Source organism: Salvelinus fontinalis, unplaced genomic scaffold (genome assembly GCF_029448725.1).
Source record: "Salvelinus fontinalis isolate EN_2023a unplaced genomic scaffold, ASM2944872v1 scaffold_0124, whole genome shotgun sequence".
Lineage (NCBI taxonomy): Eukaryota > Metazoa > Chordata > Actinopteri > Salmoniformes > Salmonidae > Salvelinus > Salvelinus fontinalis.
This window is the reverse complement of record NW_026600333.1, coordinates 6,850-30,135: the sequence shown is the minus strand read 5'-3', so window position 1 is coordinate 30,135 and position 23,286 is coordinate 6,850. Positions and strand designations below refer to the sequence as shown.

General features: G+C 51.9%; 1 protein-coding gene across 1 annotated transcript; it reads right to left on the bottom strand.

Annotated features, from left to right (window-relative positions):
* Positions 1 to 2: 2 nt before the first annotated feature.
* On the bottom strand, positions 3 to 23,111 carry LOC129843357 (ribosome biogenesis protein wdr12; the record flags this gene model as incomplete). Its single annotated transcript, XM_055912056.1, is given in 10 exon segments — positions 3 to 257; positions 380 to 452; positions 1,140 to 1,272; positions 10,208 to 10,313; positions 14,048 to 14,188; positions 17,974 to 18,062; positions 18,191 to 18,236; positions 18,845 to 18,999; positions 19,176 to 19,291; positions 23,005 to 23,111. Coding segments are annotated over 10 exon segments (1,044 nt in total), but the record flags the coding sequence as incomplete, so codon positions are not given.
* Positions 23,112 to 23,286: the final 175 nt, after the last annotated feature.

Genomic DNA, 23,286 nt, shown 5'->3' with positions numbered 1-23,286 from the left:
TCTACATCAGGAAAGGCTTTAATCAACAGGCAATACATCAGAGAAATAAAGAGTAACCAAACAAATTATCATTCAGAATAATCACAGACTGGATACCGCATTTCAATAACATCCAATAAAAACACAGGTGCTATATCTGTCTAGTCTACGCTCCAGCGTCTGTCTCCGGTCTGTCTAGTCTACGCTCCAGCGTCTGTCTCGCAGGCTGTGTATCTGTATGTGTACAGTTTGTTGTCAGCTCCTCCACTCAAAATCAACTGCAAGAGGAGAGGAGGTACAACCGTTGGAAGAGACAGAGGGAACACAAAACTTTGAACAGAATACAGGTTAAATGGGTTAGGGTTAGTTAATACAGGCTAGATGTGTGCTGGTGTCTCACCCTGCTGTCAGTCCAGTCCACACAGAGCACCTTGTCCTCGTGGGCAGACACATCATACAAAGGGGCCTTGCAGCTGGAACACAAACACACTTTTGTAAACACTAGATCCCCTACCCCCCCAGCCTCTATCCCTTACTTCCCCAGCCTCTACCCCCTACCACCCCCAGCCTCTACCCCCTACCACCCCCAGCCTCTACCCCCTACCACCCCAGCCTCTACCGCCTAGCACCCCCCAGCCTCTACCGCCTAGCACCCCCCAGCCTCTATCCCTTACTTCCCCAGCCTCTACCGCCTAGCACCCCCAGCCTCTACCCCCTACCACCCCAGCCTCTACCCCCTACCACCCCAGCCTCTACCGCCTAGCACCCCCCAGCCTCTACCGCCTAGCACCCCCCAGCCTCTACCGCCTAGCACCCCCCAGCCTCTACCGCCTACCCCCCCAGCCTCTACCGCCTAGCACCCCCCAGCCTCACCCCCCTACCACCCCACCCCAGCCTCTACCCCCCCAGCCTCTACCCCCCTACCACCCCACCCTCTACCCCCCCGGCCTCTACCGCCCCGGCCCCTACCGCCTCGGCCCCTACCACCCCGGCCCCTACCGCCTCGGGCCCCTACCACCCCGGCCCCTACCATCCCACCCCCTACCATCCCAGCCTCTACCATCCCAGCCCCTACCAACCCGCCCCCTACCACCCCGGCCCCTACCACCCCACCCTCTACCACCCCAGCCCATAACCCCTACATCCCCCAGCATACAGACCTCCTGGTGTCCCAGAGTTTGACCAGGTTGTCGAGGGAACCAGACACCAGCTGGTGCTCATGGGAAGGAGCCCACTTCACCGCTGTGACCCAGCCGCTGTGAGAGGTAAGAGACAGCAACACCAACGACCCGTCTACACAAACAGATAAATACACACCTTATGGAACAGCGGGGACTGTGAAGAGAAACACACACACAATAACACACGCACTCTACACACACATAGACATGGATGTTGTATTGTAGATATGTGGTAGTAGTGGCCTGAGGTAACACACTTAATGTATTGTAGATATGTGGTAGTAGAGTAGTGGTCTGAGGTAACACACTTAATGTATTGTAGATATGTGGTAGTAGAGTAGTGGTCTGAGGTAACACACTTAATGTATTGTAGATATGTGGTAGTAGAGGTCTGAGGTAACACACTTAATGTATTGTAGATATGTGGTAGTAGAGGTCTGAGGTAACACACTTAATGTATTGTAGATATGTGGTAGTAGTGGTCTGAGGTAACACACTTAATGTATTGTAGATATGTGGTAGTAGAGGTCTGAGGTAACACACTTAATGTATTGTAGATATGTGGTAGTAGTGGTCTGAGGTAACACACTTAATGTATTGTAGATATGTGGTAGTAGAGTAGTGGTCTGAGGTAACACACTTAATGTATTGTAGATATGTGTTAGTAGAGTAGTGGTCTGAGGTAACACACTTAATGTATTGTAGATATGTGGTAGTAGTGGTCTGAGGTAACACACTTAATGTATTGTAGATATGTGTTAGTAGAGTAGTGGTCTGAGGTAATACACTTAATGTATTGTAGATATGTGGTAGTAGAGTAGTGGTCTGAGGTAATACACTTAATGTATTGTAGATATGTGGTAGTAGTGGTCTGAGGTAACACACTTAATGTATTGTAGATATGTGTTAGTAGAGTAGTGGTCTGAGGTAACACACTTAATGTATTGTAGATATGTGGTAGTAGTGGTCTGAGGTAACACACTTAATGTATTGTAGATATGTGGTAGTAGTGGTCTGAGGTAACACACTTAATGTATTGTAGATATGTGTTAGTAGAGTAGTGGTCTGAGGTAATACACTTAATGTATTGTAGATATGTGGTAGTAGAGGTCTGAGGTAACACACTTAATGTATTGTAGATATGTGGTAGTAGAGTAGTGGTCTGAGGTAACACACTTAATGTATTGTAGATATGTGGTAGTAGAGGTCTGAGGTAACACACTTAATGTATTGTAGATATGTGGTAGTAGAGTAGTGGTCTGAGGTAATACACTTAATGTATTGTAGATATGTGGTAGTAGAGGTCTGAGGTAACACACTTAATGTATTGTAGATATGTGGTAGTAGAGTAGTGGTCTGAGGTAACACACTTAAATGTATTGTAGATATGTGGTAGTAGTGGTCTGAGGTAACACACTTAATGTATTGTAGATATGTGGTAGTAACTAATGGGGATCCATAATAAACCCTAGGAAGAGTAGCTGTTGCCTTGGTAGTAACTAATGGGGATCCATAATAAACCCTAGGAAGAGTAGCTGTTGCCTTGGTAGTAACTAATGGGGATCCATAATAAACCCCAGGAAGAGTAGCTGCTGCCTTGGCAGGAACTAATGGGGATCCATAATAAACCCCAGGAAGAGTAGCTGCTGCCTTGGCAGGAACTAATGGGGATCCATAATAAACCCCAGGAAGAGTAGCTGCTGCCTTGGCAGGAACTAATGGGGATCCATAATAAACCCCAGGAAGAGAAGCTGCTGCCTTGGCAGGAACTAATGGGGATCCATAATAAACCCCAGGAAGAGTAGCAGCTGCCTTGGCAGGAACTAATGATGATCCATAATAAACCCCAGGAAGAGTAGCTGCTGGCTTGGCAGGAACTAATGGGGATCCATAATAAACCCCAGGAAGAGTAGCTTCTGCCTTGGCAGGAACTAATGGGGATCCATAATAAACCCCAGGAAGAGTAGCTTCCGCCTTGGCAGGAACTAATGGGGATCCGTAATAAACCCCAGGAAGAGTAGCTGCTGCCTTGGCAGGAACTAATGGGGATCCGTAATAAACCCCAGGAAGAGTAGCTGCTGCCTTGGCAGGAACTAATGGGGATCCGTAATAAACCCCAGGAAGAGTAGCTGCTGCCTTGGCAGGAACTAATGGGGATCCATAATAAACCCCAGGAAGAGTAGCTGCTGCCTTGGCAGGAACTAATGGGGATCCATAATAAACCCCAGGAAGAGTAGCTGCTGCCTTGGCAGGAACTAATGGGGATCCGTAATAAACCCCAGGAAGAGTAGCTGTTGCCTTGGTAGTAACTAATGGGGATCCATAATAAACCCCAGGAAGAGTAGCTGCTGCCTTGGCAGGAACTAATGGGGATCCATAATAAACCCCAGGAAGAGTAGCTGCTGCCTTGGCAGGAACTAATGGGGATCCATAATAAACCCCAGGAAGAGTAGCTGCTGCCTTGGCAGGAACTAATGGGGATCCATAATAAACCCCAGGAAGAGAAGCTGCTGCCTTGGCAGGAACTAATGGGGATCCATAATAAACCCCAGGAAGAGTAGCAGCTGCCTTGGCAGGAACTAATGATGATCCATAATAAACCCCAGGAAGAGTAGCTGCTGGCTTGGCAGGAACTAATGGGGATCCATAATAAACCCCAGGAAGAGTAGCTTCTGCCTTGGCAGGAACTAATGGGGATCCATAATAAACCCCAGGAAGAGTAGCTTCCGCCTTGGCAGGAACTAATGGGGATCCGTAATAAACCCCAGGAAGAGTAGCTGCTGCCTTGGCAGGAACTAATGGGGATCCGTAATAAACCCCAGGAAGAGTAGCTGCTGCCTTGGCAGGAACTAATGGGGATCCGTAATAAACCCCAGGAAGAGTAGCTGCTGCCTTGGCAGGAACTAATGGGGATCCGTAATAAACCCCAGGAAGAGTAGCAGCTGCCTTGGCAGGAACTAATGATGATCCGTAATAAACCCCAGGAAGAGTAGCTGCTGCCTTGGCAGGAACTAACGGGGATCCGTAATAAACCCCCGGAAGAGTAGCTGCTGCCTTGGCAGGAACTAACGGGGATCCGTAATAAACCCCAGGAAGAGTAGCTGCTGCCTTGGCAGGAACTAACGGGGATCCGTAATAAACCCCAGGAAGAGTAGCTGCTGCCTTGGCAGGAACTAACGGGGATCCGTAATAAACCCCAGGAAGAGTAGCTGCTGCCTTGGCAGGAACTAACGGGGATCCGTAAAAAACCCCAGGAAGAGTAGCTTCTGCCTTGGCAGGAACTAACGGGGATCCGTAATAAACCCCAGGAAGAGTAGCTGCTGCCTTGGCAGGAACTAACGGGGATCCGTAAAAAAACCCAGGAAGAGTAGCTTCCGCCTTGGCAGGAACTAACGGGGATCCATAATAAACCCCAGGAAGAGTAGCTTCCGCCTTGGCAGGAACTAATGGGGATCCATAATAAACCCCAGGAAGAGTAGCCGCTGCCTTGGCAGGAACTAATGGGGATCCATAGTAAACCCCAGGAAGAGTAGCTGCTGCCTTGGCAGGAACTAATGGGGATCCATAGTAAACCCCAGGAAGAGTAGCCGCTGCCTTGGCAGGAACTAATGGGGATCCATAATAAACCCCAGGAAGAGTAGCTGCTGCCTTGGCAGGAACTAATGGGGATCCGTAATAAACCCCAGGAAGAGTAGCCGCTGCCTTGGCAGGAACTAATGGGGATCCGTAATAAACCCCAGGAAGAGTAGCCGCTGCCTTGGCAGGAACTAATGGGGATCCGTAATAAACCCCAGGAAGAGTAGCCGCTGCCTTGGCAGGAACTAATGGGGATCCGTAATAAACCCCAGGAAGAGTAGCTGCTGCCTTGGCAGGAACTAATGGGGATCCGTAATAAACCCCAGGAAGAGTAGCAGCTGCCTTGGCAGGAACTAATGATGATCCGTAATAAACCCCAGGAAGAGTAGCTGCTGCCTTGGCAGGAACTAACGGGGATCCGTAATAAACCCCCGGAAGAGTAGCTGCTGCCTTGGCAGGAACTAACGGGGATCCGTAATAAACCCCAGGAAGAGTAGCTGCTGCCTTGGCAGGAACTAACGGGGATCCGTAATAAACCCCAGGAAGAGTAGCAGCTGCCTTGGCAGGAACTAATGGGGATCCATAATAAACCCCAGGAAGAGTAGCTGCTGCCTTGGCAGGAACTAATGGGGATCCATAATAAACCCCAGGAAGAGTAGCTGCTGCCTTGGCAGGAACTAATGGGGATCCATAATAAACCCCAGGAAGAGTAGCTGCTGCCTTGGCAGGAACTAATGGGGATCCATAATAAACCCCAGGAAGAGTAGCTGCTGCCTTGGCAGGAACTAATGGGGATCCATAATAAACCCCAGGAAGAGTAGCTGCTGCCTTGGCAGGAACTAATGGGGATCAATAATAAACCCCAGAACGAGTAGCTGCTGCCTGGGCAGGAACTAATGGGGATCCATAATAAACCCCAGGAAGAGTAGCTGCTGGCTTGGCAGGAACTAATGGGGATCCATAATAAACCCCAGGAAGAGTAGCTTCCGCCTTGGCAGGAACTAATGGGGATCCATAATAAACCCCAGGAAGAGTAGCTGCTGCCTTGACAGGAACTAATGGGGATCCATAATAAACCCCAGGAAGAGTAGCTGCTCCCTTGACAGGAACTAATGGGGATTCATAATAAACCCCCGGAAGAGTAGCTGCTGCCTTGGCAGGAACTAATGGGGATCCATAATAAACCCCAGGAAGAGTAGCTGCTCCCTTGACAGGAACTAATGGGGATCCGTAATAAACCCCAGGAAGAGTAGCTTCCGCCTTGGCAGGAACTAATGGGGATCCGTAATAAACCCCAGGAAGAGTAGCTGCTGCCTTGGCAGGAACTAATGGGGATCCGTAATAAACCCCAGGAAGAGTAGCTGCTGCCTTGGCAGGAACTAATGGGGATCCGTAATAAACCCCAGGAAGAGTAGCTGCTGCCTTGGCAGGAACTAATGGGGATCCGTAATAAACCCCAGGAAGAGTAGCAGCTGCCTTGGCAGGAACTAATGATGATCCGTAATAAACCCCAGGAAGAGTAGCTGCTGCCTTGGCAGGAACTAACGGGGATCCGTAATAAACCCCCGGAAGAGTAGCTGCTGCCTTGGCAGGAACTAACGGGGATCCGTAATAAACCCCAGGAAAAGTAGCTGCTGCCTTGGCAGGAACTAACGGGGATCCGTAATAAACCCCAGGAAGAGTAGCTGCTGCCTTGGCAGGAACTAACGGGGATCCGTAATAAACCCCAGGAAGAGTAGCTGCTGCCTTGGCAGGAACTAACGGGGATCCGTAATAAACCCCAGGAAGAGTAGCTTCTGCCTTGGCAGGAACTAACGGGGATCCGTAATAAACCCCAGGAAGAGTAGCTGCTGCCTTGGCAGGAACTAACGGGGATCCGTAAAAAAACCCAGGAAGAGTAGCTTCCGCCTTGGCAGGAACTAACGGGGATCCATAATAAACCCCAGGAAGAGTAGCTTCCGCCTTGGCAGGAACTAATGGGGATCCATAATAAACCCCAGGAAGAGTAGCCGCTGCCTTGGCAGGAACTAATGGGGATCCATAGTAAACCCCAGGAAGAGTAGCTGCTGCCTTGGCAGGAACTAATGGGGATCCATAGTAAACCCCAGGAAGAGTAGCCGCTGCCTTGGCAGGAACTAATGGGGATCCATAATAAACCCCAGGAAGAGTAGCTGCTGCCTTGGCAGGAACTAATGGGGATCCGTAATAAACCCCAGGAAGAGTAGCCGCTGCCTTGGCAGGAACTAATGGGGATCCGTAATAAACCCCAGGAAGAGTAGCCGCTGCCTTGGCAGGAACTAATGGGGATCCGTAATAAACCCCAGGAAGAGTAGCCGCTGCCTTGGCAGGAACTAATGGGGATCCGTAATAAACCCCAGGAAGAGTAGCTGCTGCCTTGGCAGGAACTAATGGGGATCCGTAATAAACCCCAGGAAGAGTAGCAGCTGCCTTGGCAGGAACTAATGATGATCCGTAATAAACCCCAGGAAGAGTAGCTGCTGCCTTGGCAGGAACTAACGGGGATCCGTAATAAACCCCCGGAAGAGTAGCTGCTGCCTTGGCAGGAACTAACGGGGATCCGTAATAAACCCCAGGAAGAGTAGCTGCTGCCTTGGCAGGAACTAACGGGGATCCGTAATAAACCCCAGGAAGAGTAGCAGCTGCCTTGGCAGGAACTAATGGGGATCCATAATAAACCCCAGGAAGAGTAGCTGCTGCCTTGGCAGGAACTAATGGGGATGCATAATAAACCCCAGGAAGAGTAGCTGCTGCCTTGGCAGGAACTAATGGGGATCCATAATAAACCCCAGGAAGAGTAGCTGCTGCCTTGGCAGGAACTAATGGGGATCCATAATAAACCCCAGGAAGAGTAGCTGCTGCCTTGGCAGGAACTAATGGGGATCCATAATAAACCCCAGGAAGAGTAGCTGCTGCCTTGGCAGGAACTAATGGGGATCCATAATAAACCCCAGAACGAGTAGCTGCTGCCTGGGCAGGAACTAATGGGGATCCATAATAAACCCCAGGAAGAGTAGCTGCTGGCTTGGCAGGAACTAATGGGGATCCATAATAAACCCCAGGAAGAGTAGCTTCCGCCTTGGCAGGAACTAATGGGGATCCATAATAAACCCCAGGAAGAGTAGCCGCTGCCTTGGCAGGAACTAATGGGGATCCATAATAAACCCCAGGAAGAGTAGCTTCCGCCTTGGCAGGAACTAATGGGGATCCATAATAAACCCCAGGAAGAGTAGCCGCTGCCTTGGCAGGAACTAATGGGGATCCATAATAAACCCCAGGAAGAGTAGCTTCCGCCTTGGCAGGAACTAATGGGGATCCATAATAAACCCCAGGAAGAGTAGCCGCTGCCTTGGCAGGAACTAATGGGGATCCATAATAAACCCCAGGAAGAGTAGCTGCTGCCTTGGCAGGAACTAATGGGGATCCATAATAAGCCCCAGGAAGAGTAGCTGCTGCCTTGGCAGGAACTAATGGGGATCCATAATAAACCCCAGGAAGAGAAGCAGCTGCCTTGGCAGGAACTAATGGGGATCCATAATAAACCCCAGGAAGAGAAGCAGCTGCCTTGGCAGGAACTAATGGGGATCCATAATAAACCCCAGGAAGAGTAGCTTCCGGCTTGGCAGGAACTAATGGGGATCCATAATAAACCCCAGGAAGAGTAGCTTCCGCCTTGGCAGGAACTAATGGGGATCCATAATAAACCCCAGGAAGAGTAGCCGCTGCCTTGGCAGGAACTAATGGGGATCCATAATAAACCCCAGGAAGAGTAGCTTCCGCCTTGGCAGGAACTAATGGGGATCCATAATAAACCCCAGGAAGAGTAGCCGCTGCCTTGGCAGGAACTAATGGGGATCCATAGTAAACCCCAGGAAGAGTAGCCGCTGCCTTGGCAGGAACTAATGGGGATCCATAATAAACCCCAGGAAGAGTAGCTTCCGCCTTGGCAGGAACTAATGGGGATCCATAGTAAACCCCAGGAAGAGTAGCCGCTGCCTTGGCAGGAACTAATGGGGATCCATAGTAAACCCCAGGAAGAGTAGCTGCTGCCTTGGCAGGAACTAATGGGGATCCGTAATAAACCCCAGGAAGAGTAGCCGCTGCCTTGGCAGGAACTAATGGGGATCCGTAATAAACCCCAGGAAGAGTAGCCGCTGCCTTGGCAGGAACTAATGGGGATCCGTAATAAACCCCAGGAAGAGTAGCTGCTGCCTTGGCAGGAACTAATGGGGATCCGTAATAAACCCCAGTAAGAGTAGCAGCTGCCTTGGCAGGAACTAATGATGATCCGTAATAAACCCCAGGAAGAGTAGCTGCTGCCTTGGCAGGAACTAACGGGGATCCGTAATAAACCCCCGGAAGAGTAGCTGCTGCCTTGGCAGGAACTAACGGGGATCCGTAATAAACCCCAGGAAGAGTAGCTGCTGCCTTGGCAGGAACTAACGGGGATCCGTAATAAACCCCAGGAAGAGTAGCTGCTGCCTTGGCAGGAACTAACGGGGATCCATAATAAACCCCAGGAAGAGAAGCCGCTGCCTTGACAGGAACTAACGGGGATCCATAATAAACCCCAGGAAGAGTAGCAGCTGCCTTGGCAGGAACTAATGGGGATCCATAATAAACCCCAGGAAGAGTAGCTGCTGCCTTGGCAGGAACTAATGGGGATCCATAATAAACCCCAGGAAGAGTAGCTGCTGCCTTGGCAGGAACTAATGGGGATCCATAATAAACCCCAGGAAGAGTAGCTGCTGCCTTGGCAGGAACTAATGGGGATCCATAATAAACCCCAGGAAGAGTAGCTGCTGCCTGGGCAGGAACTAATGGGGATCCATAATAAACCCCAGGAAGAGTAGCTGCTGCCTTGGCAGGAACTAATGGGGATCCATAATAAACCCCAGGAAGAGTAGCTGCTGCCTTGGCAGGAACTAATGGGGATCCATAATAAACCCCAGGAAGAGTAGCTGCTGCCTTGGCAGGAACTAATGGGGATCCATAATAAACCCCAGGAAGAGTAGCTGCTGCCTTGGCAGGAACTAATGGGGATCCATAATAAACCCCAGGAAGAGTAGCTGCTGCCTTGGCAGGAACTATTGGGGATCCATAATAAACCCCAGGAAGAGTAGCTGCTGCCTTGGCAGGAACTAATGGGGATCCATAATAAGCCCCAGGAAGAGTAGCTGCTGCCTTGGCAGGAACTAATGGGGATCCATAATAAACCCCAGGAAGAGTAGCTGCTGCCTTGGCAGGAACTAATGGGGATCCATAATAAACCCCAGGAAGAGTAGCTGCTGCCTTGGCAGGAACTAATGGGGATCCATAATAAACCCCAGGAAGAGTAGCTGCTGCCTTGGCAGGAACTAACGGGGATCCATAATAAATCCACTCACGTCAGAGAGACGTTCTAATGTACATTGGAAAGTGCACAGAGATGTTTAAATGAAGTTTGATGTGACCTTTGGAGCGAGGGTCCCACAGCCGGATGTGTCTGTCAGTGCTGCCAGAGGCCAGGCGACGAGACAGTGGAGAGTAGGAGATGTGGTTAAACACCTTACTGCCCGTCTATAGAGAAGAAGAGAAGGGGAGATTAACCAATCAGTCATCAATTAAGAGGTTGTGAGGGGTGTGGTCTAGAGAGTCTCTCACCAGTGTGGTCTGGGGTTAGAGTCTCTCACCAGTGTGGTCTGGGGTTAGAGTCTCTCACCAGTGTGGTCTGGGGTTAGAGTCTCTCACCAGTGTGGTCTAGAGTCTCTCACCAGTGTGGTCTAGAGTCTCTCACCAGTGTGGTCTAGGGTTAGAGTCTCTCACCAGTGTGGTCTGGGGTTAGAGTCTCTCACCAGTGTGGTCTAGGGTTAGAGTCTCTCACCAGTGTGGTCTAGGGTTAGAGTCTCTCACCAGTGTGGTCTAGGGTTAGAGTCTCTCACCAGTGTGGTCTGGGGTTAGAGTCTCTCACCAGTGTGGTCTGGGGTTAGAGTCTCTCACCAGTGTGGTCTGGGGTTAGAGTCTCTCACCAGTGTGGTCTAGAGTCTCTCACCAGTGTGGTCTAGGGTTAGAGTCTCTCACCAGTGTGGTCTAGGGTTAGAGTCTCTCACCAGTGTTGTCTGGGGTTAGAGTCTCTCACCAGTGTGGTCTAGAGAGTCTCTCACCAGTGTGGTCTAGGGTTAGAGTCTCTCACCAGTGTGGTCTAGAGTCTCTCACCAGTGTGGTCTGGGGTTAGAGTCTCTCACCAGTGTGGTCTGGGGTTAGAGTCTCTCACCAGTGTGGTCTAGGGTTAGAGTCTCTCACCAGTGTGGTCTAGGGTTAGAGTCTCTCACCAGTGTGGTCTAGGGTTAGAGTCTCTCACCAGTGTGGTCTGGGGTTAGAGTCTCTCACCAGTGTGGTCTAGAGTCTCTCACCAGTGTGGTCTAGAGTCTCTCACCAGTGTGGTCTAGAGAGTCTCTCACCAGTGTGGTCTAGGGTTAGAGTCTCTCACCAGTGTGGTCTAGAGAGTCTCTCACCAGTGTGGTCTGGGGTTAGAGTCTCTCACCAGTGTGGTCTGGGGTTAGAGTCTCTCACCAGTGTGGTCTAGAGTCTCTCAACAGTGTGGTCTAGAGAGTCTCTCACCAGTGTGGTCTAGAGTCTCTCACCAGTGTGGTCTAGAGAGTCTCTCACCAGTGTTGTCTAGGGTTAGAGTCTCTCACCAGTGTTGTCTGGGGTTAGAGTCTCTCACCAGTGTGGTCTAGAGAGTCTCTCACCAGTGTGGTCTAGGGTTAGAGTCTCTCACCAGTGTGGTCTAGAGTCTCTCACCAGTGTGGTCTAGGGTTAGAGTCTCTCACCAGTGTGGTCTGGGGTTAGAGTCTCTCACCAGTGTGGTCTGGGGTTAGAGTCTCTCACCAGTGTGGTCTAGGGTTAGAGTCTCTCACCAGTGTGGTCTAGGGTTAGAGTCTCTCACCAGTGTGGTCTAGGGTTAGAGTCTCTCACCAGTGTGGTCTAGGGTTAGAGTCTCTCACCAGTGTGGTCTAGAGTCTCTCACCAGTGTGGTCTAGGGTTAGAGTCTCTCACCAGTGTGGTCTAGAGTCTCTCACCAGTGTGGTCTAGAGTCTCTCAACAGTGTGGTCTAGAGAGTCTCTCACCAGTGTGGTCTAGAGTCTCTCAACAGTGTGGTCTAGAGAGTCTCTCACCAGTGTGGTCTAGAGTCTCTCACCAGTGTTGTCTAGGGTTAGAGTCTCTCACCAGTGTGGTCTAGGGTTAGAGTCTCTCACCAGTGTGGTCTAGAGTCTCTCAACAGTGTGGTCTAGAGAGTCTCTCACCAGTGTGGTCTAGAGTCTCTCACCAGTGTGGTCTAGAGAGTCTCTCACCAGTGTTGTCTAGGGTTAGAGTCTCTCACCAGTGTTGTCTGGGGTTAGAGTCTCTCACCAGTGTGGTCTAGAGAGTCTCTCACCAGTGTGGTCTAGGGTTAGAGTCTCTCACCAGTGTGGTCTAGAGTCTCTCACCAGTGTGGTCTAGGGTTAGAGTCTCTCACCAGTGTGGTCTAGAGTCTCTCAACAGTGTGGTCTAGAGAGTCTCTCACCAGTGTGGTCTAGAGTCTCTCACCAGTGTGGTCTAGAGAGTCTCTCACCAGTGTTGTCTAGGGTTAGAGTCTCTCACCAGTGTTGTCTGGGGTTAGAGTCTCTCACCAGTGTGGTCTAGAGAGTCTCTCACCAGTGTGGTCTAGGGTTAGAGTCTCTCACCAGTGTGGTCTAGAGTCTCTCACCAGTGTGGTCTAGAGAGTCTCTCACCAGTGTGGTCTGGGGTTAGAGTCTCTCACCAGTGTGGTCTGGGGTTAGAGTCTCTCACCAGTGTGGTCTGGGGTTAGAGTCTCTCACCAGTGTGGTCTGGGGTTAGAGTCTCTCACCAGTGTGGTCTGGGGTTAGAGTCTCTCACCAGTGTGGTCTGGGGTTAGAGTCTCTCGCCAGTGTGGTCTAGAGTCTCTCACCAGTGTGGTCTGGGGTTAGAGTCTCTCACCAGTGTGGTCTAGAGTCTCTCACCAGTGTGGTCTAGAGAGTCTCTCACCAGTGTGGTCTAGGGTTAGAGTCTCTCACCAGTGTGGTCTAGAGAGTCTCTCACCAGTGTGGTCTAGGGTTACAGTCTCTCACCAGTGTGGTCTAGAGAGTCTCTCACCAGTGTGGTCTGGGGTTAGAGTCTCTCACCAGTGTGGTCTGGGGTTAGAGTCTCTCACCAGTGTGGTCTGGGGTTAGAGTCTCTCACCAGTGTGGTCTGGGGTTAGAGTCTCTCACCAGTGTGGTCTGGGGTTAGAGTCTCTCACCAGTGTGGTCTGGGGTTAGAGTCTCTCACCAGTGTGGTCTAGGGTTAGAGTCTCTCACCAGTGTGGTCTGGGGTTAGAGTCTCTCACCAGTGTGGTCTGGGGTTAGAGTCTCTCACCAGTGTGGTCTGGGGTTAGAGTCTCTCACCAGTGTGGTCTGGGGTTAGAGTCTCTCACCAGTGTGGTCTAGAGTCTCTCACCAGTGTGGTCTGGGGTTAGAGTCTCTCACCAGTGTGGTCTGGGGTTAGAGTCTCTCACCAGTGTGGTCTAGGGTTAGAGTCTCTCACCAGTGTGGTCTAGAGTCTCTCACCAGTGTGGTCTGGGGTTAGAGTCTCTCACCAGTGTGGTCTAGAGTCTCTCACCAGTGTGGTCTAGAGAGTCTCTCACCAGTGTGGTCTAGGGTTAGAGTCTCTCACCAGTGTGGTCTAGAGAGTCTCTCACCAGTGTTGTCTAGGGTTAGAGTCTCTCACCAGTGTGGTCTGGGGTTAGAGTCTCTCACCAGTGTGGTCTGGGGTTAGAGTCTCTCACCAGTGTGGTCTAGGGTTAGAGTCTCTCAACAGTGTGGTCTAGGGTTAGAGTCTCTCACCAGTGTGGTCTAGGGTTAGAGTCTCTCACCAGTGTGGTCTGGGGTTAGAGTCTCTCACCAGTGTGGTCTGGGGTTAGAGTCTCTCACCAGTGTGGTCTAGAGTCTCTCACCAGTGTGGTCTGGGGTTAGAGTCTCTCACCAGTGTGGTCTGGGGTTAGAGTCTCTCACCAGTGTGGTCTGGGGTTAGAGTCTCTCACCAGTGTGGTCTGGGGTTAGAGTCTCTCACCAGTGTGGTCTGGGGTTAGAGTCTCTCACCAGTGTGGTCTGGGGTTAGAGTCTCTCACCAGTGTGGTCTAGGGTTAGAGTCTCTCACCAGTGTGGTCTAGGGTTAGAGTCTCTCACCAGTGTGGTCTGGGGTTAGAGTCTCTCACCAGTGTGGTCTGGGGTTAGAGTCTCTCACCAGTGTGGTCTAGAGTTAGAGTCTCTCACCAGTGTGGTCTTCATGCTTCCGGTCTCGGCGTCCCAGAGGCGGATGCTGTGGTCCCAGGATGCACTGCAGATCTCCTCGCTGTCCAACCAGAGGACAGACGACACTGCCTCGTTGTGACCAGACAAAGTCATGAGGGGTGTCTAGAAGAGGAAGATTTTATGTTTTCTATTTAACCAGGTCATGATGTCATAATGATAGTTTAACCAGGTCATGATGTCATAATGATAGTTTAACCAGGTCATGATGTCATAATGATAGTTTAACCAGATAGGCCAGTTGAGAACAAGTTCTCATTTACAACTGCGACCTGGCCAAGATAAAGCAAAGCAGTTCCGACACAAACAACAACACAGAGTTACACATAAACAAACATACAGTCAATAATACAGTGTGGGCAAATGAGGTGAGATAAGGGAGGTAAGGCAATAAATAGGCCCTGGTGGCGAAGTAATTACAATATAGCAATTAAAACACTGGAATTGTAGATGAATGTGCAAGTAGAGATACTGGGGTGCAAAGGAGCAAGATAAATAAATACAGTATGGGGATGAGGTAGTTGGATGGGCTATTTACAGATGGGCTATGTACAGCTGCAGTGAGCTGCTCTGACAGCTGGTGCTTGAAGCTAGTGAGGGAGATATGAGTCTCCAGCTTCAGTGATTTTTGTAATTCGTTCCAGTCATTGGCAGCAGAGAACTGGAAGGAAAGGCGGCCAAAGGAGGAATTGGCTTTGGGGGTGACCAGTGAGATATACCTGCTGGAGCGCGTGCTACAGGTGGGTGCTGCTATGGTGACCAGCGAGCTGAGATAAGGGGGGGCTTTACCTAGCAGAGACTTGTAGATGACCTGGAACCAGTGGGTTTGGCGACGAGTATGAAGCGAAGGCCAGCCAACGAGAGCATACAGGTCGCAGTGGTGGGTAGTATATGGGGCTTTGGTGACAAAACGGATGGCACTGTGATAGACTGCATCCAATTTGTTGAGTAGAGTGTTGGAGGCTATTTTGTAAATGATGGTGGGTAGTATATGGGGCTTTGGTTCAGATGATTAATACTATGATACACTACTGACCAACTGGAGCCCTGGGAGCCCCTAACCCTGGATAACACCGCGAGGGAGCCCCTAACCCTGGATAACACCGCGAGGGAGCCCCTAACCCTGGATAACACCGCGAGGGAGCCCCTAACCCTGGATAACACCGCGAGGGAGCCCCTAACCCTGGATAACACCGCGAGGGAGCCCCTAACCCTGGATAACACCGCGAGGGAGCCCCTAACCCTGGATAACACCGCGAGGGAGCCCCTAACCCTGGATAACACCGCGAGGGAGCCCCTAACCCTGGATAACACCGCGAGGGAGCCCCTAACCCTGGATAACACCGCGAGGGAGCCCCTAACCCTGGATAACACCGCGAGGGAGCCCCTAATCCTGGATAACACCGCGAGGGAGCCCCTAACCCTGGATAACACCGCGAGGGAGCCCCTAACCCTGGATAACACCGCGAGGGAGCCCCTAACCCTGGATAACACCGCGAGGGAGCCCCTAACCCTGGATAACACCACGAGGGAGCCCCTAACCCTGGATAACACCACGAGGAAGCCCCTAACCCTGGATAACACCACGAGGAAGCCCCTAACCCTGGATAACACCACGGGGGAGCCCCTAACCCTGGATAACACCACGAGGAAGCCCCTAACCCTGGATAACACCACGGAGGAGCCCCTAACCCTGGATAACATCATGAGGGGCTGCTCTCCTCACCCTGGTCAGTCTGATAGGGTTAGTCTGGGTTAGGCTGCTCTCCTCACCCTGGTCAGTCTGATAGGGTTAGTCTGGGTTAGTCTGGGTCAGGCTGCTCTCCTCACCCTGGTCAGTCTGATAGGGTTAGTCTGGGTTAGTCTGGGTCAGGCTGCTCTCCTCACCCTGATCAGTCTGATAGGGTTAGTCTGGTTCAGGCTGCTCTCCTCACCCTGGTCAGTCTGATAGGGTTAGTCTGGGTTAGTCTGGGTTAGTCTGGTTCAGGCTGCTCTCCTCACCCTGGTCAGTCTGATAGGGTTAGTCTGGTTCAGGCTGCTCTCCTCACCCTGGTCAGTCTGATAGGGTTAGTCTGGGTTAGGCTGCTCTCCTCACCCTGGTCAGTCTGATAGGGTTAGTCTGGGTTAGTCTGGGTCAGGCTGCTCTCCTCACCCTGGTCAGTCTGATAGGGTTAGTCTGGGTTAGGCAGCTCTCCTCACCCTGGTCAGTCTGATAGGGTTAATCTGGGTTAGGCTGCTCTCCTCACCCTGGTCAGTCTGATAGGGTTAGTCTGTGTTAGTCTGGGTCAGGCTGCTCTCCTCACCCTGGTCAGTCTGATAGGGTTAGTCTGGGTTAGTATGGGTCAGGCTGCTCTCCTCACCCTGGTCAGTCTGATAGGGTTAGTCTGGGTTAGTCTGGGTCAGGCTGCTCTCCTCACCCTGGTCAGTCTGATAGGGTTAGTCTGGGTTAGTCTGGGTCAGGCTGCTCTTCTCACCCTGGTCAGTCTGATAGGGTTAGTCTGGGTTAGGCTGCTCTCCTCACCCTGGTCAGTCTGATAGGGTTAGTCTGGGTCAGGCTGCTCTCCACACCCTGGTCAGTCTGATAGGGTTAGTCTGGGTTAGTCTGGGTCAGGCTGCTCTCCTCACCCTGGTCAGTCTGATAGGGTTAGTCTGGGTTAGGCTGCTCTCCTCACCCTGGTCAGTCTGATAGGGTTAGTCTGGGTCAGGCTGCTCTCCACACCCTGGTCAGTCTGATAGGGTTAGTCTGGGTTAGTCTGGGTCAGGCTGCTCTCCACACCCTGGTCAGTCTGATAGGGTTAGTCTGGGTTAGTCTGGGTCAGGCTGCTCTCCACACCCTGGTCAGTCTGATAGGGTTAGTCTGGGTTAGTCTGGGTCAGGCTGCTCTCCTCACCCTGGTCAGTCTGATAGGGTTAGTCTGGGTTAGTCTGGGTTAGGCTGCTCTCCTCACCCTGGTCAGTCTGATAGGGTTAGTCTGGGTCAGGCTGCTCTCCTCACCCTGGTCAGTCTGATGGGGTTAGTCTGGGTTAGTCTGGGTCAGGCTGCTCTCCTCACCCTGGTCAGTCTGATAGGGTTAGTCTGGGTCAGGCTGCTCTCCTCACCCTGGTCAGTCTGATAGGGTTAGTCTGGGTTAGGCTGCTCTCCTCACCCTGGTCAGTCTGATAGGGTTAGTCTGGGTCAGGCTGCTCTCCTCACCCTGGTCAGTCTGATAGGGTTAGTCTGGGTCAGGCTGCTCTCCTCACCCTGGTCAGTCTGATAGGGTTAGTCTGGGTTAGTCTGGGTCAGGCTGCTCTCCTCACCCTGGTCAGTCTGATAGGGTTAGTCTGGGTTAGTCTGGGTCAGGCTGCTCTCCTCACCCTGGGCAGTCTGATAGGGTTAGTCTGGGTTAAGGGTCAGGCTGCTCTCCTCACCCTGGTCAGTCTGATAAGGTTAGTCTGGGTTAGTCTGGGTCAGGCTGCTCTCCTCACCCTGGTCAGTCTGATAGGGTTAGTCTGGGTTAGGCTGCTCTCCTCACCCTGGTCAGTCTGATAGGGTTAGTCTGGGTCAGGCTGCTCTCCTCACCCTGGTCAGTCTGATAGGGTTAGTCTGGGTTAGTCTGGGTCAGGCTGCTCTCCTCACCCTGGTCAGTCTGATAGGGTTAGTCTGGGTTAGTCTGGGTCAGGCTGCTCTCCTCACCCTGGTCAGTCTGATAGGGTTAGTCTGGGTTAGTCTGGGTCAGGCTGCTCTCCTCACCCTGGTCAGTCTGATAGGGTTAGTCTGGGTTAGTCTGGGTCAGGCTGCTCTCCTCACCCTGGTCAGTCTGATAGGGTTAGTCTGGGTCAGGCTGCTCTCCTCACCCTGGTCAGTCTGATAGGGTTAGTCTGGGTTAGTCTGGGTCAGGCTGCTCTCCTCACCCTGGTCAGTCCCAGCTGTTCAGTCTTCTGCTTCTTTCTGGGTCTGCTGGGAGGCTCCTCTACCTCCTCCTCTTCCTCCTCTGTGGCCACTGGCAGGACAACAGTTAGCAGGGAAACACAGGAGATACATAGTTAACATGGATACTACAGATACTATATATACACATGGAGCTGGAAACTAATCTCACTCCATTATCATCCCAGAGTCCAATAGTACCTGCAGACCAGATCTTCAGCATCTTGTCCCAGGAACCACTGCAGAACTGAGAGGAATGAAGACAAAAATACATCTATTAGTTCCTGAGCAGTGATGTTGACAGCTGCATATCCCCCCGTCTTCTTCTCCTCCCCCCCATGTCTCCTCCTCCTCCCCCCCGTCTCCTCCCCGATGTCTCCTCCTCCTCCTTCCCGTCTTCTCCTCCCCCCCATGTCTCCTCCTCCTCCCCCCCGTCTCCTCCCCGATGTCTCCTCCTCCTCCCCCCGTCTTCTCCCCCATGTCTCCTCCTCCTCCCCCCCGTCTCCTCCCCGATGTCTCCTCCTCCTCCTTCCCGTCTTCTCCTCCCTCCCCCCGTCTCCTCCCTCCCCCCCGTCTTCTCCTCCTCCTCCTCTCCCCCCCTTCTCCTCCTCCTCCCCCCCGTCTTCTCCTCCTCTCCCACCCGTCTTCTCCTCCTCTCCCACCCGTCTCCTCCTCCTCCGCCCCCCCATCTTCTTCTCCTCGTCTCCTCCCACCCGTCTTCTCCTCCTCTCCCACCCGTCTCCTCCTCCTCTCCCACCCGTCTCCTCCTCCTCTCCCACCCGTCTCCTCCTCCTCCGCCCCCCCATCTTCTTCTCCTCGTCTCCTCCCCCCCGTCTTCTCCTCCTCCCCTGTCACCTTAGTGCGTGTGGGATCCGTGGCGATAGTGTCAACACTCCCAGCGTGTCCACGGCAACAGTGTCTAGCTTTCAGCTTGTTCCTCTCAGAGTTCCACTCCCACAGCAGAATGGTTTGGTCCAGAGAGGCCGTGAGCAGCAGGGAGGTCAGGCCATCTAGGCAAACATAGGGGTGTCAGGATGAGACGATCAAGACCAGGGTTGCCCAACAGGCGGCCCTCAGGCTGAATTTGGCCCCCGGGTGATTTTATTTGTCCCCCCAAGTTAGAAATAAAATAAAATGTAAAAACACCAGCAAATCAGCTCCAAGTGACCCAGACCCTCCCCCTTACCTCTCTTGACCCAGGCCACGTCCTTCACCACGTCCGTGTGTCCGGCCACCGTCATCACAGCCTTGCCCTCCAGAGACCAGATCCTGGCCGTCTTATCGTAGGAACCCGTCAGGATCCTGGAGCAGACATCATTAACATCGGGTATCTGGGTTAGGGTCTCTGGCAGAGGTGTGGACTCTGGTCAGACTCGAGTGACAAATGTGGTGACTTGCAACTCGACTTTGACACCAATGACTCGGGACTTAACTTGGACTTGAGCCTTTTGTCTCGACCTGACACCCTCCCCCAAGCCCAAATAATAAAAGCGATGCTATTAAAATAAGTGTGCAGGGCAACAACTCTTCATTTAACGGATTACAGTTTGAATCGGACAGCAGCCAATCAAATTGTGCGAGCTGAGAAAAAGTTGCGCGTGGCAGTACAGAGGAACGTCGGCGGGTGGATTCAGAACGGAGCCCGTGGAAAGATGATCCCCAAAATGATGACGTTCGGATATGAAGACGACACTGTAGTCAACAAAAAACGGATTGCAACTTGCAAAACACGCGGGAAGAAGATGACAGACGGAGACGCAGCAACTTCCAACTTTATTCGACATTTGAAGCTGCACCAAGAACGGTAAGTCGTGGCTAATAGAGCCGATACATAACTTTACTGGTGTAGCATGTAGGCTAACGTAACGTTAAATCAATGAGCCTCCACACAGTCAGTCAGTGCGGGAACGTGATCATTGCACCAAAGACTGTGCTACAACTGACCAGGCATCCTGCCTGATGTTACTGCTGTTCCTGAAACCATTGGCATACGTTAGCCTACTGTAACCACACAGAGAGGGTGTGTGTGTGTGTGTGTGTGTGTGTGTGTGTGTGTGTGTGTGTGTGTGTGTGTGTGTCCTACTGTAACCACAGAGAGGGTGTGTGTGTGTGTGTGTGTCCTACTGTAACCACAGAGAGGGTGTGTGTGTGTGTGTGTGTGTGTGTGTGTGTGTGTGTGTGTGTGTGTGTGTGTGTGTGTGTGTGTGTGTGTGTGTGTGTGTGTGTGTCCTACTGTAACCACAGAGAGGGTGTGTGTGTGTGTGTGTGTGTGTGTGTGTGTGTGTGTGTGTCCTACTGTAACCACAGAGAGGGTGTGTGTGTGTGTGTGTGTGCGTGTTAAGGTTGTGCGATTGTGTACAAGCCTACATCGCCCGATTGCGCCACATAGCGGTCCTCGAAAGTCGATCGCAATGGGGTGGGGCGGGTCTTTCTCATGGCTACCCATGTATTTCCATGGAAATAATAAAGTTTATTTGGAAAGTAATAAATATATATATTTTTTTAAAGCATTCATGATTTGCGTAAATGTAAGATCCTAACTATTACTCTGGTTAAAATATGAAATAGTATTACATTAGCACATTAGCACTCGAGACTAAAACTTTACGACTTGAGACTTGCCGCTCTTTTTTATTTTATTTTATACCCCCTTTTCTCCCCAATTTTCGTGGTATCCAATCGCTAGTAATTACTATCTTGTCTCATCGCTACAACTCCCGTACGGGCTCGGGAGAGACGAAGGTCGAAAGCCATGCGTCCTCCGAAGCACAACCCAACCAAGCAGCACTGCTTCTTTAACACAGCGCGCCTCCAACCCGGAGCCAGCCGCACCGATGTGTCGGAGGAAACACCGTGTACCTGGCCCCCCTTGGTTGGCGTGCACTGCGCCCGGCCCGCCACAGGAGTCGCTTGTGCCCGATGAGACAAGGATATCCCTACCGGCTAAACCCTCCCTAACCCGGACGACGCTAGGCCAATTGTGCTTCGCCCCAAGAACCTCCCGGTCGCGGCCGGCTGCGACAGAGCCTGGACGCGAACCCAGAGTCTCTGGTGGCGCAGCTAGCACTGCAATGCAGTGCCCTAGACCACTGCGCCACCCGGGAGGCTGAGACTTGTCGCTCTTGACAGGAGACTTGACTCGGACTTGCCTGTCTTGACTTGGGACTTGCGTGCTAAGTCTTGAGACTTACTTGTGACTTGTAAAACAATGACTCTGGCTCTGGGTTAGGGTCTCTTACCATTCAGAGTCTGGGTTAGGGTCTCTGGGTTAGGGTCTCTGGGTTAGGGTCTCTGGGTTAGGGTCTCTACCATTCAGAGTCTGGGTTAGGGTCTCTGGGTTAGGGTCTCTCTGGGTTAGGGTCTCTGGGTTAGGGTCTCTACCATTCAGAGTCTGGGTTAGGGTCTCTGGGTTAGGGTCTCTGGGTTAGGGTCTCTGGGTTAGGGTCTCTGGGTTAGGGTCTCTGGGTTAGGGTCTCTGGGTTAGGGTCTCTACCATTCAGAGTCTGGGTTAGGGTCTCTGGGTTAGGGTCTCTCTGGGTTAGGGTCTCTGGGTTAGGGTCTCTACCATTCAGAGTCTGGGTTAGGGTCTCTGGGTTAGGGTCTCTGGGTTAGGGTCTCTGGGTTAGGGTCTCTGGGTTAGGGTCTCTACCATTCAGAGTCTGGGTTAGGGTCTCTACCATTCAGAGTCTGGGTTAGGGTCTCTGGGTTAGGGTCTCTGGGTTAGGGTCTCTGCCATTCAGAGTCTGGGTTAGGGTCTCTGGGTTAGGGTCTCTGGGTTAGGGTCTCTGGGTTAGGGTCTCTTACCATTCAGAGTCTGGGTTAGGGTCTCTGGGTTAGGGTCTCTGGGTTAGGGTCTCTACCATTCAGAGTCTGGGTTAGGGTCTCTACCATTCAGAGTCTGGGTTAGGGTCTCTGGGTTAGGGTCTCTTACCATTCAGAGTCTGGGTTAGGGTCTCTGGGTTAGGGTCTCTTACCATTCAGAGTCTGGGTTAGGGTCTCTAGGTTAGGGTCTCTGGGTTAGGGTCTCTACCATTCAGAGTCTGGGTTAGGGTCTCTGGGTTAGGGTCTCTTACCATTCAGAGTCTGGGTTAGGGTCTCTGGGTTAGGGTCTCTACCATTCAGAGTCTGGGTTAGGGTCTCTGGGTTAGGGTCTCTGGGTTAGGGTCTCTTACCATTCAGAGTCTGGGTTAGGGTCTCTGGGTTAGGGTCTCTGGGTTAGGGTCTCTCTGGGTTAGGGTCTCTCTGGGTTAGGGTCTCTCTGGGTTAGGGTCTCTCTGGGTTAGGGTCTCTTACCATTCAGAGTCTGGGTTAGGGTCTCTGGGTTAGGGTCTCTGGGTTAGGGTCTCTGGGTTAGGGTCTCTACCATTCAGAGTCCGGGTTAGGGTCTCTGGGTTAGGGTCTCTTACCATTCAGAGTCTGGGTTAGGGTCTCTGGGTTAGGGTCTCTGGGTTAGGGTCTCTACCATTCAGAGTCTGGGTTAGGGTCTCTGGGTTAGGGTCTCTGGGTTAGGGTCTCTGCCATTCAGAGTCTGGGTTAGGGTCTCTGGGTTAGGGTCTCTACCATTCAGAGTCTGGGTTAGGGTCTCTGGGTTAGGGTCTCTGGGTTAGGGTCTCTGCCATTCAGAGTCTGGGTTAGGGTCTCTGGGTTAGGGTCTCTGGGTTAGGGTCTCTGGGTTAGGGTCTCTGGGTTAGGGTCTCTGGGTTAGGGTCTCTGGGTTAGGGTCTCTGCCATTCAGAGTCTGGGTTAGGGTCTCTGGGTTAGGGTCTCTGCCATTCAGAGTCTGGGTTAGGGTCTCTACCATTCAGAGTCTGGGTTAGGGTCTCTGGGTTAGGGTCTCTACCATTCAGAGTCTGGGTTAGGGTCTCTGGGTTAGGGTCTCTACCATTCAGAGTCTGGGTTAGGGTCTCTACCATTCAGAGTCTGGGTTAGGGTCTCTGGGTTAGGGTCTCTGGGTTAGGGTCTCTGGGTTAGGGTCTCTACCATTCAGAGTCTGGGTTAGACGTCATGTCTCTTACCATTCAGAGTCTGCCTCCACTGAGCTGATCCAGTCATCATGCATCATACACTCCTCTGGTTGGGGAGCGGTGAACCTCTCCACATACTCTATCTCCACCACATCTTCCTGTAACACACACACAAAACACACTTCAAGTCATATTGGCATACTAAGCAGGCTACCCGTAAACTCTACTGTCTAGAGGTCCTGCTACCATCCAGAGGGGGCTACCCGTAAACTCTACTGTCTAGAGGTCCTGCTACCATCCAGAGGGGGCTACCCGTAAACTCTACTGTCTAGA